The sequence below is a fragment of the Chlorocebus sabaeus genome, chromosome 1, assembly GCF_047675955.1.
Source record: "Chlorocebus sabaeus isolate Y175 chromosome 1, mChlSab1.0.hap1, whole genome shotgun sequence".
In the NCBI taxonomy this organism is placed as follows: domain Eukaryota; kingdom Metazoa; phylum Chordata; class Mammalia; order Primates; family Cercopithecidae; genus Chlorocebus; species Chlorocebus sabaeus.
This window is the reverse complement of record NC_132904.1, coordinates 53,244,122-53,261,301: the sequence shown is the minus strand read 5'-3', so window position 1 is coordinate 53,261,301 and position 17,180 is coordinate 53,244,122. Positions and strand designations below refer to the sequence as shown.

General features: G+C 46.1%; 1 protein-coding gene across 2 annotated transcripts in view; it reads right to left on the bottom strand.

The window, feature by feature from the left end:
* GALNT18 (polypeptide N-acetylgalactosaminyltransferase 18) overlaps positions 1 to 13,919 on the bottom strand; it is a 355,896-nt gene extending 341,977 nt beyond the window's left edge. Inside the window, exon 1 of one of the 2 annotated variants that reach the window (XM_037999716.2) lies at positions 13,229 to 13,919. In XM_037999716.2, the coding sequence (XP_037855644.1) occupies positions 13,229 to 13,463 (235 nt within the window). In that variant the 5' untranslated portion in view covers positions 13,464 to 13,919. The remainder of the gene's footprint in view (positions 1 to 13,228) is intronic. The other variant, XM_008006704.3, reaches the window with a different exon arrangement.
* Between the last annotated feature and the right edge of the window lie 3,261 nt (positions 13,920 to 17,180).

The window sequence follows — 17,180 nt, the reverse complement described above, 5'->3', positions numbered from 1 at the left end:
TAAATGGGGCTAAATCTGATATACTAGGTGTTACAACCAGAAAATATATTCCTGACCGTATTTTCTATGTGAGCTTCAACAAGCAAAACTAGAATGAAGGAAAGAGGGAATGAAGGAAGACTGAAAAGGGGAACATGTTGTTCCCAGTAACTCCTACCTGATACACAGGGTGGGGTTGCTTGCCTGCACATCACTTCATTTGATCAGCACAGCAATCCTACAATGGTTAAGGGGCAATTGTCTTCATTTCTTTTTTTTTTTTTTTTTTTTTTTTTTTTGAAACAGAATCTTGCTCTGTTGCTCAGGCTTGAGTACAATGGCGCAATCTCCGCTCACTGCAACCTCCGCCTCCCAGGTTCAAGCAATTCTCCTGCCACAGCCTCCTGAGTAGCCAGGATTACAGGCACCTGCCACCAGGCCCAGCTAATTTTTGTATTTTTTTTTTTTTTTTAGTAGGGACGGGGTTTCACCATGTTGGTCAGGTTGGTCTCAAACTCCTGACCTCGTGATTTGCCTGCCTCAGCCTCCCAAAGTACTGGGATTATAGGCATGAGCCACAGCGCCTGGTCAATTGTCTTCATTTCTATGGTTGGGGAAACTGAAGCACTACAAGTGAAGAGACTTGCCCAAGGTCACCCAAACTGTAAACAGCAGCACTGATTCTCATGACTGCCTGCACACTCTTTTCCACCACACTAGCTGAGACACTCAGGCTTCCCTCTTGAAGGTAACTGTTGGATTTATTTCATAACTAGCCCTCTCCAAATCTTTCTTACTCCACTCCCTTAAATCCTCCTCATTCTTCAGAGATGTGTCATTAGTCCCTATTCCTCCATGAAGTCTATTCTGACAATTCGCTCTTCTGGAATTCAATTTTAACCCTCATTACATGAGTTAGCTTGCAAAAGATCCTTAACTGTTTCTTGTTTTGTCTTCTCAGCCTGATTATGAGCTCTTCAAAGAAAAGGAGCGTGTTGCATATATTTTATCATCTCCCACCATGCCTGGCACAGTACCGAGCCCAAAAGAGGTGCCCAGGAAGCAGCCACAGAACAGCCTGCATTGATGCCTCTCTGCTCACCCCCTCTGGTAGCTCCCCAGTCTTTCCAGAGCATTCCATTTGCAGTGGCCTTTGAGGCTGCACAACCAGCTTCCCAACCAGCCCCTCTCTGGCTTCTTCCCCTGTCCCCTTTTCCCACCATCACCCTGCTATAGCCACACTGGCCACTGTTTCTCAAACACATCAGGCACACTCCTGCCACAGGGGCTTTGCACTGGCTGTTTGCACCGCTTGGCACTCTCTTCCTCTAAACATACACACGGCGCACACCTCACCTTCTTCAAGTCTTTGCTTATAGCAGAGCCCCTGACCACCTCCTCGTTTAATTGTAGTCCCTCATATTTTTGCCCTGATTCCACTGATATATCCCCAGCACAGGTGTTCAATAAATGCTTGTTCAGTGAAGGAAGGGAAGAATCTGAGCACATACCAAAAGAAGGCAGGGGTACAGGCCATTGTCAAACTCCCAGTCAACATTGGGGAGAGTGCGATTTCTCCCAACTCCTCATGGTGGTTTTATTTCCTCCCATTCCCACGCCACAATAAACAATGCCAGCCTTGGTGTTCACCTCCTACAACTGCCCACATAGCTAGGGGCCCACCATTTCATACATTCAACTCCAAATATTCCACTCCCTCAATTAAATGGGAAGTTCCTGGAAGGCCTGGCCATGTCTGCTACTGACTTTGTGTAGACCAGTCCCCCTTTTATGGTCCCCTACCCCACCCCATGCCCTGAGCCGAGAGGACCCCCAAAATAAAGCTATGGCCTGAGTGAGTGGAGATGATCTTGTTCATGCTAAGTCTGCTTCTGGAAGAAAAAATGATGCAGCTGGCTGCAAAACGCCATACCTAGAGTTTCTCTCAATCTTCCAGAGAGCTGAGTCCAGGTCAGCTCCTGGCACAGTCATCTTCCTACCTCTCCAGGAAAGGACGCTGCCAAAATAATCACTTAGTAACCCACCTCAGGACTTCACTACCCTCAAAAAGTTTTCTTCCAGTCTCAATATTTCTACTAAAAGAAAGGATTCTCTTGATCAACATCAAAGGAGCAGAAAAACAAGAGGGCCCTTAGCCCCTTACTAAGGAGCTTAAGAGTGGTAATGGGCTTTTATCAGTTACTAGCTGCTAAACCTGTGATAAGCTCATTACAGTCACTGAGCCTCAATTTCTTCATCTGTGAAATGGGGATAATAACACCATCCCACAGGCCTGCTTATGCGGTTAAGATGAGGTGACAGGTGTAAAGTATTCAGCACATCACAGGTGCTCAGCAAACATTAATTCTCTTCCTCTTCCCATTTCTTCTCCAGACAAATTCAGACCTATTTTTCTATAGTCCTTCCTCACTGGTTGTTTTTTTTCCCCATTCTTGATTGATTGATCTCTTCTATGCACTTTCCATTGGATTCCTCTTCTAATATAAATCCCCAGGTTCTCACAAAATAAAAGACCTAGCCCAATTATCGAGTTGGACATTCCATGTCATAATTCCCACATGTTATACCTTCTTCCATTTACTCTTAGAAACTAATGCAAATCAAAGGATCCACTTATTATTAAAAATGAGATTTGGAAGTGGAAGAAACCAAAACGTTAAAAGACTCACTTCTCCAAGCCCATGAACTGATAGATCTGAAGCCTTCTCGAGACTCTCCCTTCCTCTTAACAGCTCCTTCTCTCCCATCAGGGAAATATGATGATTAATTAGACAAAGCCTGTCCCACTTATTGTTGAAATCCTTTGAGGCAGGAACCATATAAACACAAAGCATTACAACTGCACTAAAGAGAAACCGGAAAACCCCTCTGCCTTGGGATGCCAACCAAGTCACAGCTAAATAAATCTGTAATGGAAGATCAAAAAGGATCTTCCACATGGATAATAGAAAATGTCACCAGCATAAACAGGAAGAGAGATTAGTTCAATAAAGGAATAAAGTTACATTTGTGGGTCTTGAGTAAGATTCTTGCTTACTTTTAACTTCCCAGCATATAACTCACAAGGTTATTAATATGGACTCCTACTGTTTTGGGCAAATAAACAGCTGCTGATGTTTTGTGCCCAAACCACTTTATTAGAGCTTTCCTTTACAGCAATTGTTTCATCCTTTACAAATCCTGAGAGGCTCAGACAGCTGAAAACCAGAGAATGCCAAAGCGGAAGGAATAACAAAGAAGAGAGGAGTCAGCCTGTGTGGGCAGGGAAAATGCGGAAGGGGCTGTGGACCCTCACCTTCTTCTTTGTAACCTTCAAGCAAGTCAACGTTCAAGAGCAGAGATCAAAGACTGGATACAGCACGATCAGAAAGGCTATTTTAACCCCGGTGCTAGGAGTTACCACGGAGCAGAATTTACCACTGTGAGAAACCTCGGATGACCAACCCTCCAGGTTTGCCCAGGGAATTGGGGGCTTCCCTGGACCTGGGACTTTCAGTTTTAAAACAAGAAAGCGTGAGGCACATTAGGATAAGCTGGTCACCCTGAAAGACATGTGACTATGCCAGGGCACAGGAAGGCACTCAGCCCAGTGCCTGGGACATTTTGGGTGCTCAAAAGTCGCAATGAATCTGAAAGAGCTCTAGCCTGCAGCTGGAACACTCTGTTTTTTTGACAAGGACCAGTTCCTGGAGGCCCCGCAGTGACCTAGGAGAAAAGGTTGTCCACAGCTTTGTGGTGCTGCTCCCTCATCCTTCTAGACCAGGGCCTTCTACTGCTGGCCACCCTACCCTCCAGGTTCCTTGTGGACACAAATGCAAACCAAGCCCCTGCCTGGCCTCCTACTTGACCTGAGGCCTCTGAGCTTACACTCAAACACCATCTTTGATAAGATGATCTCCCATTCCTCTCTATGAGAAATGTTCATCCTCCTTTCTATTCCACAGAGAGCATTGGTTTTGTAGCCAGTTTCCCTTCTTGGCTCTACCACCCATCAGCCCTGTGACCTACCTTGGACAAACTCTCTAAGTCTTCATTTTCTTACCTCTAAAAACTCTACCTTACTATGTCGTGAAGATGAAAAGGAATCGCTAATTTTAAAAATTACAATTATATTTGTTTATTAAAATACATAAATCAAGTAATCGTGCCTGGACAGCACCTGGGCCAGTCCCTGACATACTGGAGTACCGTAGCTGTCTTCCTCCATTCCCTTGATACAATCAATCTTTAATTCTCTATATGCCTGTTGCTCTTAAAATAAATCTAGGGTTTGGCTAGGATTCTCATTTGTCACTTCAAATCTTTCCTTAGCTTTCTAATTCTCATATCCATTGGCCTAAGCAATTTTGGTACTGTTCTCCTAAATCTCCAGATGCCATTGGCACAACGTTTATTAAGCCAAGCTTCGAATCCTGTCTTGCCAGAGTCCCTGAATTACCTTCCTGCTCCTCTGGGATCTCAACGGTCTTTAACTCCAAGTTCCCAGGGGACGGAGATGGACGCACAAGTCAGACTGGCGAAGCCCAACAAAGCACCAGAGCTTGTTAAGATGCAGCACTCAACAATCTTAATCAGGGAACTCTGCTCTGAGACTTAAACTCAGCGCATTTGTAGAATGAACCTATTCATGCTAAAGAACTGGCCACAAGCCTCCTTTGTAGGCATCGTTTTTCATTGTTCTCACCTGTCCCAAGGTGAAGAGTGCAGATGCCACTTCTCTGGATCTCCCCAAACACTGTATTTCTGTGAGCTCTTAAAGGATGGTGGCAACGGAAAGTAGCCCAGCGAAGTATGCCCGTTGGCTCTAAAAACATTTTAGCAGTGGCTCCATACGGGAAGCCACTCAATGTTTATTGTGGCTGGACACTCAGGGGTTTCCACTAGCATCATTAAGGACAGCTTCATCTCCCAAAAATAAACCTTCACAAAACTGAAATTGAATGTCAGGCAGTGAAAGAGAACTACATCTCAGAACTGCATCCCCACTGGGATGATCTGTCTAGCAACATATTTTAATCCATAATCGTGTAGTCAGAAAAACCACCAAAGCTTAAATGTTCGTATAACCAGGAATCCTTTTGCTTAAAGTTCCAGTTGGCTGCACTGGAACAACAGGGGTCTATAAAAGGTATACAGATCTACAGAGAAGATTCCAGAACAGCAGTCATTCCCAATCACTGCCACAACATACCGTGCTGTGGAACAGTTGTGAGGTAATTAGTGAGTAACAATAATTTAAGTACCAAAGCTTATGAATGATTAGCTTTAACTCTAATAAATTAAAGGGATTTCAAGGTTGTTACATTCCCTTGCATACTAATATGCTTTCTCAAGTAGGAAAAGAAAGGGTGGAGTGAGAATGAATGCAATGTGTTAGGAGGTGCATCCTCCTAGCCCTGCCCTAGGGCACATGCCCTGTATGTGGGCATATGTGTGAGAAAGGGGGAAACCTCAAGGACCCCTGGGCTCAAGCATTGCATTACAGATGGAGCTGACTCTAACACCAAAGGCAAGTGAGATTCAATAGCAATTGTAGGAGCCATGAAATGCCACATCCCTGCCAAATCCAAGGCAGAAGCTCCACCCTTCAAGAGACACTCCAGGCCAGCATAAACAGCATGGCCCGCCATTCATTGAAGGTGGATTAGCCACCAGTGGACCTCAGCCACTTTGTCTCTTGCTCCTGACTTGAGTGCCATCCAACCTGTATGGCCTCTGCCCTTCAGCTTCTTGCATAATTCCATCTCTCCCCAAAGCCCACCACACTGCCTTCTGATTACATCTATCACTCACATTCAACTAGGTTCTTCCTCCAGGAGCTTTCTGTGTAACATCCCTCCAAGTGGACTGCTCAGCAATGTACTTCTCCACAGGACAGCCTGTCTGTCCCCATCTCCTAGATAAAACCCAGCTAACAAGAAGCCAAGCTTGGCTTTCCACCACAAACCAAAGGAGACCCTCAAGCCCCAAATCAAGACAACAGCTTTGTATTAGTCCATTTTGTATTGCTATAAAGGAGTACCAGAGGCTTGGTAATTCGTAAAATTACAAATTTATAATTTGGCTCATAGTTCTGCAAGCTATTCAAAGTCCGGCATCTGCTAGGCTCCTGGGAAGACCTCAGGAAGCTTACAATCATGGCAGAAGGTAACAGGGAGGCAGGTATGTCACAGTGATAGAGGGGTGAGAGAGAGAGAGAAGAAAAGAAGAAGAAGGAGAAGAAGAAGAAGAGAAGGAGGAGGAGAAGGAGGAGGAGAAGGAGGAGGAGCTAGGCTCTTTAAACAACCAGCTCTTGCATGAACAAATACAGCAAGAACTCATTCATTATCAGGAAGACAGCACCAAGCCATTCACAAAAACACCTCCCACTAGGCCCCACCTCAAACTCTGGTGACCACATTTCAACATGAGATTTGGAGGGGACAAACATTCAAAGCATATCAAGGGCATTCAGTTATTCAAGTGAAATGAGGTCAGAAATCCTATACGATGGTAATGAAGATGCTCCAGTAACCCTGTATGTGACTCTGAATCCCACAAATACCTTTGGGAAAACATAGGCCAGCCTAACCCAAGTGGCTAAAGCTGACCTTCAAGGCCTTCATAAATGACAAAACCAGACTGTGGCTCTCTGACACTTTTCATTCTGAATTCTCCTTGAGATTCTCCACCAACCTACTTATCAAGGGCAAATAACAATTTATGTCAAGTGAGTGGGAAAGAATGTAGAATTCATTTATTTTACAGCCTACACACTTCTGGCTAAAAATGAAGACTCTTTGGTCATGGGGAAAAGTTGTGTCCTTTGGCAAGGCTTTTCTTCTTCATAAAGCTGTGGTTCTGAACTATTAACAAAGGTAATTAGGCTCAACTCCTAAGTCCTGCTATTGAACTCTTTCAAAATGTCAATCACTGTTACTAATATAATTTCACATGCAACAGTTCATTCCAGAGGACAAATAGCTTTACTATATAAATGACACTCTTTCCTCAAATAAACTCCAAGCACTCAGCAAACATCACATCCTCTTTTTCACAAACGCTGCCAAGTCAAAGATCAGATGAGAAGGACATGAGCCAATTCTAAGTGACATCCAAAAGCTATAGGAGACAGAAAAACATCCAAGCCCAGGACATTTGCTGATTCTTAGGGACCATAAATGATTTGTAGTCATGGCGAACAACCTGCTGTTACTGACCTGGTATACATTCATATGCACATAATATGACTAATAAACTTTCAGGAAATAAAATGCAGTTAATAACCCATTTCTCCATTGTTGGGATGATCTTGACTCAATGAAGTAAGATAATGGATTTAGAAATTAGTCACATAATGTAATACATTATTAATCATGGTATTCAGAAGGGTAAATAGATGTTACAAGAACACCACCCAGGAATTCAATTTCCTTTTAGATTTATTTACTGTCCTGAATTCTTTATACCACCATCATCCCTCACAAAAATATAACAGTCTGATCTTTCCTCTTTTCCCGAAACAGTTATTTTCAACTTTGTTTTGAAAAGAAGTAGAACCTTTTTTAAAAATGAAATATTTTATAGAACGACAAATAGAAAACAGAAGACAGTGGAGTTTTGTTGTTGCAGGGAGGGGAGGGAGTTCCTACAGGCACAGTCTGGGAGACCCTACTTAACCCTTTTAATTCTTAGGCCGCAGATCAAACCTTCTACAAGTTTAGGGCTCCTGGGGACACAGTTTGAAAACCACTGCCCTAAGGCATCTATGTAAAACTAAGATTATGTATGTAACATATGACACAGGCAAAACATTTATTTATCAAAAAATACGTAAAATACACAAATCAGAAACACTGAGAGTCTTTTTTTCTTCTTCTTTGTAGAGATGGGGTCTCACCATATTGTCCAGGTTGGTCTTGAACTCCTGGGCTCAAGTGATCCTCCCGCTTTGGCCTCCCAAAGTGCTGGGATTACAGGCATGAGCCACCACACCTGGCCAAACACTGATAGTCTGAGAAAACAGTGAGCAAGGACACAAATAGTCCCACAAGATAAAACAAACATCAGGGGTTGGGGAGGATATTAAGTTCTAGAATAATCAAAGGAGTACAAATCAAAAGAATAGAGCATTTGACAGGGATTACATTTACTCAGAAAAATTTGAATGATAACACCCAATGCTGGCCAGGCTCCATGACATTGGTACAACAATATACTACTGGTGGCTGTAAAGAAAGGCTTTCCTTCTGAAAAAACAATCTTTCATAAAAATGTTCAGACTGTTTGAGTCAGTACTAATCCCACTTCTGGAAAGACACCCTTAAAAATAATCAAAAAACAGTGAGGTGAAGATGTTCATTTCTGCTGTAATTATAATAGCAAAACAAATGTCCAATAATGGGAAAGTGGTTGAATCAGTAATGGTATACTGATGACAGAATACTATTCAGTCATTAAAAATACAGTAAAAGTTTTCTTTAGAAACTCTCCATTTAATCAATTCTCCAGATTAACTATGCTTGCCACTCCCTCTGCAACAAACCCTATTTGTCTCTAGTACCACTGCCCACGGCTCCTGCAAATAGTTGAGTTGTACACTTACCAGCCGTCCAGTGGGTTTGTTCTCAAATGTGTTTACACTATTTGTACTTGTCACTGTAACAGCATAATCTAATCACGTATTACATAAACCAATGAAATATGACTGCTAAAAAGATGAGCATTGTTTCTAAGAAAATTACTTTAAGTTCTAAGTGCTTTGCAAAGCCTTTATAAAGGGTAGTCAGTTAAAGAAAAGCAATCAAATTACATGTGAGCAAAATCATTGCAAAAGATCAGACAAAAATCGTAACAATTTAGGCTACTATGCTGAGACTGCTTCATAAGCACCTTTAAGTGTTCAATGAATTTTAAAGAAAACAGAACTAGAAATCAAACTTTGTAAACAGGACATTATGGGAGTGGCTTGTGCAAGGAAGATGAACAGAACGCCAAATGGCAGATGCATTCCAAAGACAAAACTTTGGCCTGATATCAAGAGTCTTGCAAATGAATGCACATTTTGGATAACATTAAAATAAAAATATTTAAGGCATGTATGTAATATTTTGTTGTACTCTCCTCTTTAACCAGTTTTTCTATTAACTAACTGAAGCCCTGATCACATCGACTAAGAGGGATTCTTTGTCCTTTGAAAACAAGTCCACTATGACAGGGACCAAGAGTGCCCGTACTCTGGTAGAGTGTCTTTAGTGTACAGTTCACCACTATAATCCCCAATCACTTTCCCAGTGCAGTGCCTGGCACACATTAGGTCTCCCACAGATAAATGTTGAACCAATAAACTATGTAGCAAATATGGAAAAAATAGCGCTTCATTAACAAAAAGAAAGTGAAAAAGCAGAATATAAAATTACATGTAAAACATGACTACACCTTCACTTTGAAATACGGAGGCAAATGAACAAAGCTAGAAGGAAATGCTCAAAATGCAAACTGATTTTTAGGGTAGAATGAATTATGGGCAGTTTTATACATTTTTAAATATTTTCCTAAACATTGGCACATTCTTTTCCATATTCAGAAAGCTACTAAGAAAAGAAGAAAGCTATCTTTATTTTTGCGGAACTTCCAAAATAAGAACTGAATCAACATTTCCATTTCCTGCACTCTCCAACATTGAGAACTCCTTTAGCAAATTCTTGCTTCATCCACCTCACCATGTCAAGCCATCAGATCTTTCTACTCCTAAGATGGAGGGAACCTGACCCTTACTAACACTTACTTTGTGTTTCTAAACCCCCGGGATGCTTTTTTTAAAAACTCGTAAGTTATCCACCCTCTCATTTCACATCTATTTGGTCAAAAAACTTCTCAAAACTGCAATTTACATTCCCAAGAGATTCCCAAACACCATCTAATTAAATCATTCAATCAGAAAACAAATTAAAATGAAATATCACTGCAACTCCCAAGACGAAAATGAACTTTTCAGTCATGACTAGAACAGACCTCTGGGGTGATGCTCCAAAGCCTCTTCTAATTGCACGTCCTGTGGAACATCCTGCAGAACATTTTGTGACATCTGCAGCCTCCAGGAGACTTTCCTTCTAAAGAAAAGAGGAGCCTGAACAAGACTCCAAAGCAAAACATCTTTTTTGGAGAGTGGTAACACTTTCATTAATGACTAATGTGGGCCTAGGCATCTGCACTCATCCATTCATCCACACTTTCACCCCACAGCTGCTTTCTGTAGGATGTGCCAGGGACTGTCCTGCATGTTCAGCAAACATTAGTTAAGGGACTGGAACCTCTGCCTCTTGACATGAAACAAAGCAAAACCCAGAGCTTCCTGAGTTTATCTATAGCATTTCCAAGTGGGAAGGCTGCTGACTCCCTCACCCCTCAGCCATCCTCTGAGGTCTCTTCCTCTGACACCCACTTCCACCATTGTTAACGGACTCCAAGGGACCTTGGGGCCCTCCTGGGAGACAGTTTAGTACGTGGCTAAGAACTTAACTTCTGAAGCCACACTGGCTGAGCTTATATCCCTGTACTATCAAATACCAGTGTGTGACCCTGGACAAATCATATACCCTCTCCCTGCCTCAGTTTCCATATCTGTAAAATGGAGCGAATATTACCTACTTCATAAGGTTGTGAAGATTAAATAAGTCGATATATGTAAAGTGTTTAGAATAGGGCCTGACACATCCTAGGTGCTATATAATTTTAGCTATTATTATTACCCCTTATTCCCTCCAGCTCAGCAAAGTAAACTGGATAGTTCTAAGGGCTATGCTGACTAGAGGGAACTTGACAGTGGGGTACACATAAACAGCTTGTATCATCAAGCACAAGAGCTTGATCTTATTGTCCTTTACCACCCTCTGCCTTCAGAGTGCTGCACTTGACCAGCCCCAAATTTTATAAGCCCTTTACCTCTGTTCCCTAAATCCCAGCTCAGGGTGGCCCCAGCACCGCAAAGGGAGCAGTTAGTCATTGCTACACCATAATGGCACAGCCAACCTGGTAACCTCTGCCCCTGCCTGCCTCATTTCCAGTCTTTCCAAGTCACTGACCCTTCCTTACCTTCCTATAGGTTGCAGCTTTGGCCCTCTGTCTTGAGATTGTAGTTATTTCTGAATACCCACAGGGGTCACTGCATGTGTAGAAGTGGAACAACACATGTTTTAGGGACCCTGCTCCTTTTTTTTAAACCCATCTTCTCCAATTTTTCAGGTACAGATTTGAAAGTGCTGAACAACACATAGTTATAAAGTTTCTGGGGAGAAAAATCACAATGCTTCCTTTCAACTTCAACATTATGCTTGTTTCCATGTCGAACCTTAGAAATCATATGACATGGTCCATATTCCACATGACAGGCACCCACTCTATGACAGGCTCAGGGGTTAATGGCATCCCCTGAGCAGTACCTTGCTCACCTCCTGCCTGACCAGAAAGAAAAGCACAAGAGAATCATTTTCCAGGAACACACACACAGAATCTGTGAATGAAAATCTCAAAATCTGTCGGCAAACTAGAAATGTCAAAGTAAGGTATGGCTTTGTGTCTCCCGGGGAACATTCTGAATCACCCTGAGGGAAACACTGTACTTCGATTGCTGATTAATAGTCAATCAAGATCTGTTTGATGGAAAAGGACACGTAAGAAATAATAGCAACAGGCACCCACAGATAGGTAAATTGGTTTCCAAGCCCAGTGCCAGGTTGAGAGGCAGAGGCAGGTCTGAAGAAGAAGCTGTCTATGTCTCTCTTTTCTGGGAAGGTGCCGAAGCCATGGGCTCGTTTTGAAGTCATTAGTCAGGAAGCACTATGGGTGTGGATGCCTCTCCTGCACTCACCTGAACCTCCCTGAACCTTCTCCTCCTGGGAAGGAACTATTCTGGACACCCGGGGAAACACCAAATTCAGACGGAGGAGCCATCTCTACCCTGGCAAGGGCAGCAGGTGCAAGGATTGAAATTCAGACATCCACGTGTAAACAAAAGGGAGTGCTCCTAGCGGGGGGCGGGGGAGGAGGGAGAAGACTTCAGTTCAATTCGATTTTGCCAAGGTCTGCCATGCTCTGGCCCCTCAGCCTGGTGGGCCTGCTAGGTTTACAGGGGAACTAGGCTCGGCCCTGCCCTTAAGAAGCTCACATGCCTGGTAGAAAGCAGGGGGCGCGAGGAGGCGAAGAAGTGTGGACGTGAGTGCGTGTGTGTGTGTGTGTGTGTGTGTACACCCGGCACCAGTGCTCCTGGCCCAGAACTCCATCCCCTCCCTCTGACAGCTCATTGACCAGGTCGCCTCGGGAGAGGGCCCTGCAACCCCCACCCTCCCTTTGGACCTCCGCACTGGTCTGGAGCGCACCCAACCAGAGTAACCTCACACTTCAGATCCAACCCAGGTAGGTCTGTCTGCTCCGCCCCGGCTGCTCCCAGGGCCTAAGAGTGGAGCTACCGGAGGGATCGGCCTTCACCCTGTCCTGGGCGGCTCCGCCGGGAAGGCGCAGCCCAGGGCGTGTTCTTCCAGTCTTGGGCGGAGGCATCACCACAGTGGACAGAGCTCAAGCTCCAGCGCTACTTCCCGGCGTTGATACCTGCTCCTGGAGAGGGTCCTGGACCCGCGGTCTGTGGTGGGGGTAGGGACTGCTATAGGTTCAAGTGGCCCTCCTTGCTTTCCCCATCGCTTACCAACGGGATCATAGCAAGACTGGGGCTGGGGCTGAAACAACGCAATTTTCCTAGCCTCGCTTGTCCGGCAACCTGCGAGTCTTAACTGCCAATAGTCAGGGCCGCCGCGCGGGCATCTCGCCTGACGCCTACAGTGGCCAAAAAAGCTCGTTTGCCCGCGCGTTCCCTCTTGTACACACACAGACATTCACACGCACACACATTCTGAGCAGGACTTGTGTGCGATACCGACAGCCCGCGAGCAACCAGCCCAGAGTCACACGCACATTTGGACATGTGCGCAGCGCGCCCCCATATCGCCAGCTAGCTGCACACATCCGCGCGTGCAGCCCTGCGCACACACGTGTGCCCCGGGGAAGCGCGCACGGCCGCAGACAGAGGGTCCCGCACGCAGGCAAGAGCTCACACTCAGGCCCCACGACTATCACGCATCTGCGGCCCCAGAGCCCCGCCGTGGCTGAGTTGATGCGCACCAGCCCCAGCGCACCCCGCGCCGCGCAGGGCACTCCCGGGCCTCATGGGCGACCCAAGTTTCCGGGGCTCCCGTACCTTGAATGTGCTGCTTGATGACATTCTCCAGGTGGTCCAGCCGCTCAATAATCTTCAGAGTGTCCCCTTTGTCTTCCTCCAGCTTCTTGTCGGGCGCCGGCTCCTGCCCCCGCACATACACACTGGCGATGTAGTTGGTGACCCAGCCCACGTAGAGCAGGCAGATGATGTTAGTCATGCCGCTCAGGATCACGCAAGTGGACACTAAAGTTTTGGTCTTCCTGGTGCACACCATTCTGGGCTCCTTCCTCCATATAGAGCTCCCGGGGGCCCTTCCTTGTCGCGTGCCCCGGACTCCCCCGCGCTCACACCCCGTAGCACGTCCGGAGCCGCTGGGCACCCCAGCACCTGAGTCCTGAGGTTCTCCAAAGCCGGTCCGCTGCCGGTGAAGCCGCCGTGCCCAAGTTTGCAGCTCCTGCTGCTGGCCACCCGGAGAGACCTTGACAAAGGAAACCAGGTGGAATTTTTTCCAAATTAAAAATCCCTGAGCCCTTCCTAGAGGGGTCACGGGTAGCCGGCAGTCGCGCGCCCAGATGTGTACGTCTGGGAAACTTTGCCACTGCCTGTGTCGGCGGCCACACCGTTTCCCATCGCCAGTGCCGGCTGCCTTGGCGGTCCGACCGGCCGGCGCAGCTAGGAGAACCGCGGCAGCGGCAGCGGCGGCTGGGAGAGCCGCGAAGAAGAGCGGCCCGGCCCCCTCCGAGCGACAAGCGCTGCCACCAATCGCGCTCCGGCTCTGGAGAGGGGCAGGTGCTGAGCGGCAGCGGACCAACGGGGCGGGAGCAGAGGGCGGAGTCCAGCCCCCAGGCCCCACCTGCTGGCCGCCCCTGGCTCCCGCCCCCAGGGACGCGCCCGGGCCTCCGCCCGCGCCTTCGCAGGCTGCCCCAGACCCGAAGCTCCCGGAGAGGGCGCGCTTCCAGTCCCAGCCCTTAGGTCGGCAGCTTCCTCCGTGAGGGGAATTCCATCTCTTGCTCTTGGGCAGGAATCTCCTGGTTTTGTGGGGGTCGCAGGCGTCAGCTTCTTTCATCCGCCCGGGGCTTCTCGCATTGGTGCCACCAGTCGACTCCTGGAATCTTTTCTTGGTTGCCAGGACCCTGAGAAGCCAAGCAAGTGCCAGCCCCAGGGGCATCCACTCCTTCCTTGGCCTCACTTGGGCCTCCACCCTGCCCTCCGCCCTTCAGCCACTGGCCTCCTGAGTGTGTCCAGACCTGGCCCTAAACCTGGCTGAAAGGAACCAACCCTCCGGGAATCTCCCAGAAGCAACGTTGGTGACCTATTAGATGACTCTCTACCACTTCTTCCCCCACTCCCCCCCCTCCCCCCGCCACCGCTTGCCCCAAATTTTGCCCCTATCTAGGTTTTTCTTTAAGTCTATACAGCTCCCAGGACATGGATGTGTCCTTTAAGCCCAGTTTTCATTCATGTGGGACCAGGGTCATCCAGTGCATAGGGAAACCCTGCAAGGAAATGCCGCTGGGGGGAATTAAGGTCTCTCTGAACTGTAAAGCCCTTCTACATGTTGTTTGTGATTGCTGTCGGAGAGGGCGGTGGGAGAGAACTGTGACTGAGCACAGGGGGAGGCGAGACGCAGAGGGTGATACTGCTGTGTTTGTTCTTAGTGCCAATGTTTACTTATATTATCCTCTTCTGCTGAACACCCCGTTCTCAGCACCTGAACAGAATTCCTTTAAACAAAGACTTTTTACAACACAGATTTCCTGCCTCTTCTCCATCTCTGAGTTGCTTTAATTTTTTGGCCTAAAAGCCAGGGAGGCAGTCTGCTGCATGCCCACTTCGTTGTGTGCCAGCCTTCCAACCAGTCACAGAAATACTCAGGGCAGCTCCCTCCTGGGATGTCTCTGGATTCAAATAACTGGCCCCACAAAAGAGGGAAGGCACAAAACCAAAGAAAGGGCACTTTATGGCCCCATCAGCCAAGGGCCCTTCTACTAGCACTTTGCTTAAAAAACCTCGCCAAAGATGCTGTGAAAACAGATACCAACTAGGGACCTGGAAGATTTCCCTTGATCCATAGCTGGAAGAGAGAACAGTGGGTGTGGGTTGAGGTGGCCTGGGGTATAGGAGGGGGAGAAGAATCGTATGTATGGTATGTAGGAGATACATATGTGAGAGGAAAGAATGTACAAAATTTCTGAAAAAATCAAGGTAGAGAAATCTGCCTCCAGGAGGGAGTAAAACTTGTCTCTCCCTTTTTTCTCTTCCAGAGGTATAATCCAGCTCACAAATAAAGGATCTGAACTTTCTTCTGGTTGGACAGACTTATAAGCCATGCCCTTGAGTACGGGTTAAGGTGTAATCTTTCCTTCTGTTCTGCCCTGTCTCCCGGGAGGAGCCCTGGAAGTTCAGCCCTTCTTGGGATCTTCCTAAACCACCACAGGGCTAGAAAGAGGAGGGAATACTCATTCTTTTCACATTCTTAATGGAAAAAAAATCCCAAGTTTAAAAAAAATGAGGGTCAAGAAGAAAACAAAGTGAATTGTGTGATCTTAAATTTTGTACAGCTGATCATCTACAATAATGTGTAACTGTACAGGGTATGAATACAACAAAAGAAGAATGCTGAACAGGTTTTCCTCTCTGAAAAGTCACAGGGTGTGGCTGACCAGTTCAGAGTTTTCTCTGGAGGTGCAGGCAGACTCTAGGGTTCTAATCCTAGATCTACCATGTATTAGTTATGAGAGCCTGGACACATTTCAAAAAGTCATTAGGGTTCAATTTCTCCCATGTATCAAATGTAGATAGACAATACCTTACTGAGGACAGGTTGTGAAAATTAACTGAGAGAATGTTCCAGAGAGGGCTTTAAGTAGTGCAGGACACGTAGTGAGTGGTTAGGATCATGTGAGTTTCCTTCCAGATGTGGTCACTCCCTTTCCAGGCCAGAGCTCAGCTCCGTGACCTCCATCCTGCTGTTTAGCAATACTTGGTTTCTCTACCTACCAGTATTAGCCCTCTCTCCCCTAGTGGAAGCTAACAGGAACTAAAGTTATGAGCACTAAGGGGCTCATCTCATCGTGGCTAGCTGGGCTCCAGCACGTTGGCTTTCTATTCATAATGTCTGTCTTCATTATCAGTAGTACAGTGATCTGCATAGGTTGATAAGATATTCAAAATCAAAGGCTGGTTTCTTCCAGGTACTGGTCACCCCCAGTACCCTCAACTTTCCACTCAAGACCCTTAATCCCTTGGTTACAAACAAAGGAAGTGGGAGGGGGCATAAAGACTGCTCACAAAGATTTTACAGAGTCACAGGTCAGAAAAAAGTCCCTTTGCAAGCTCCCTTGTAAACAATACCTGGGTAGAAATTCATAGCTTTAGTCCTGAATTCAGTTACTGTACATCCAATCCAACAAGTAATGGTTGTGCTCCTGAGGTTTTGTGTAAATGACCAGTTGTCCTAGACTCTGCCCACTTTGCTCCAGATACGTAGATCCAATCTGAGTTTCATTGTGTCAATATGGGCCTCTTTTCTGAGCTCGGGAAGCTGCTAAAAATCATCCTTGGTTTGTAAGGATGTTCTGATTCTCAAGTTCGGTCATTTATCTAACTCCTGTGTTTCCTCTCCTTTACTTTAAATAAATCCTGCCTCCTGCTGGGAATCACTGTGAGGAGTTAATCAGATAATAGGTGTGAGCAGGCCTAGCAGAGACTCCAGTACAAAGTAGTTCTTCAAACTTATACTGAGAGAATCTAGGGTCTCCTTCAACTCCTGCCACAAGAGGAGAGTGAGTGCCTTGAGGCATATACAATGGGGCTGAAGATTCTTGATAAGGTTTATCTACTACAGCCTCTGGATTTCACCCATCTTTTACATTGGGTAGGCAGTAAAAAATTGGGTAGACATCTTCTCTTGATGTGATTGAGGATGAGCTAAGTAGGACTTCCTACCCATAAGTACCACCACACTGTGACTCCCCCAACACTAAGCCTT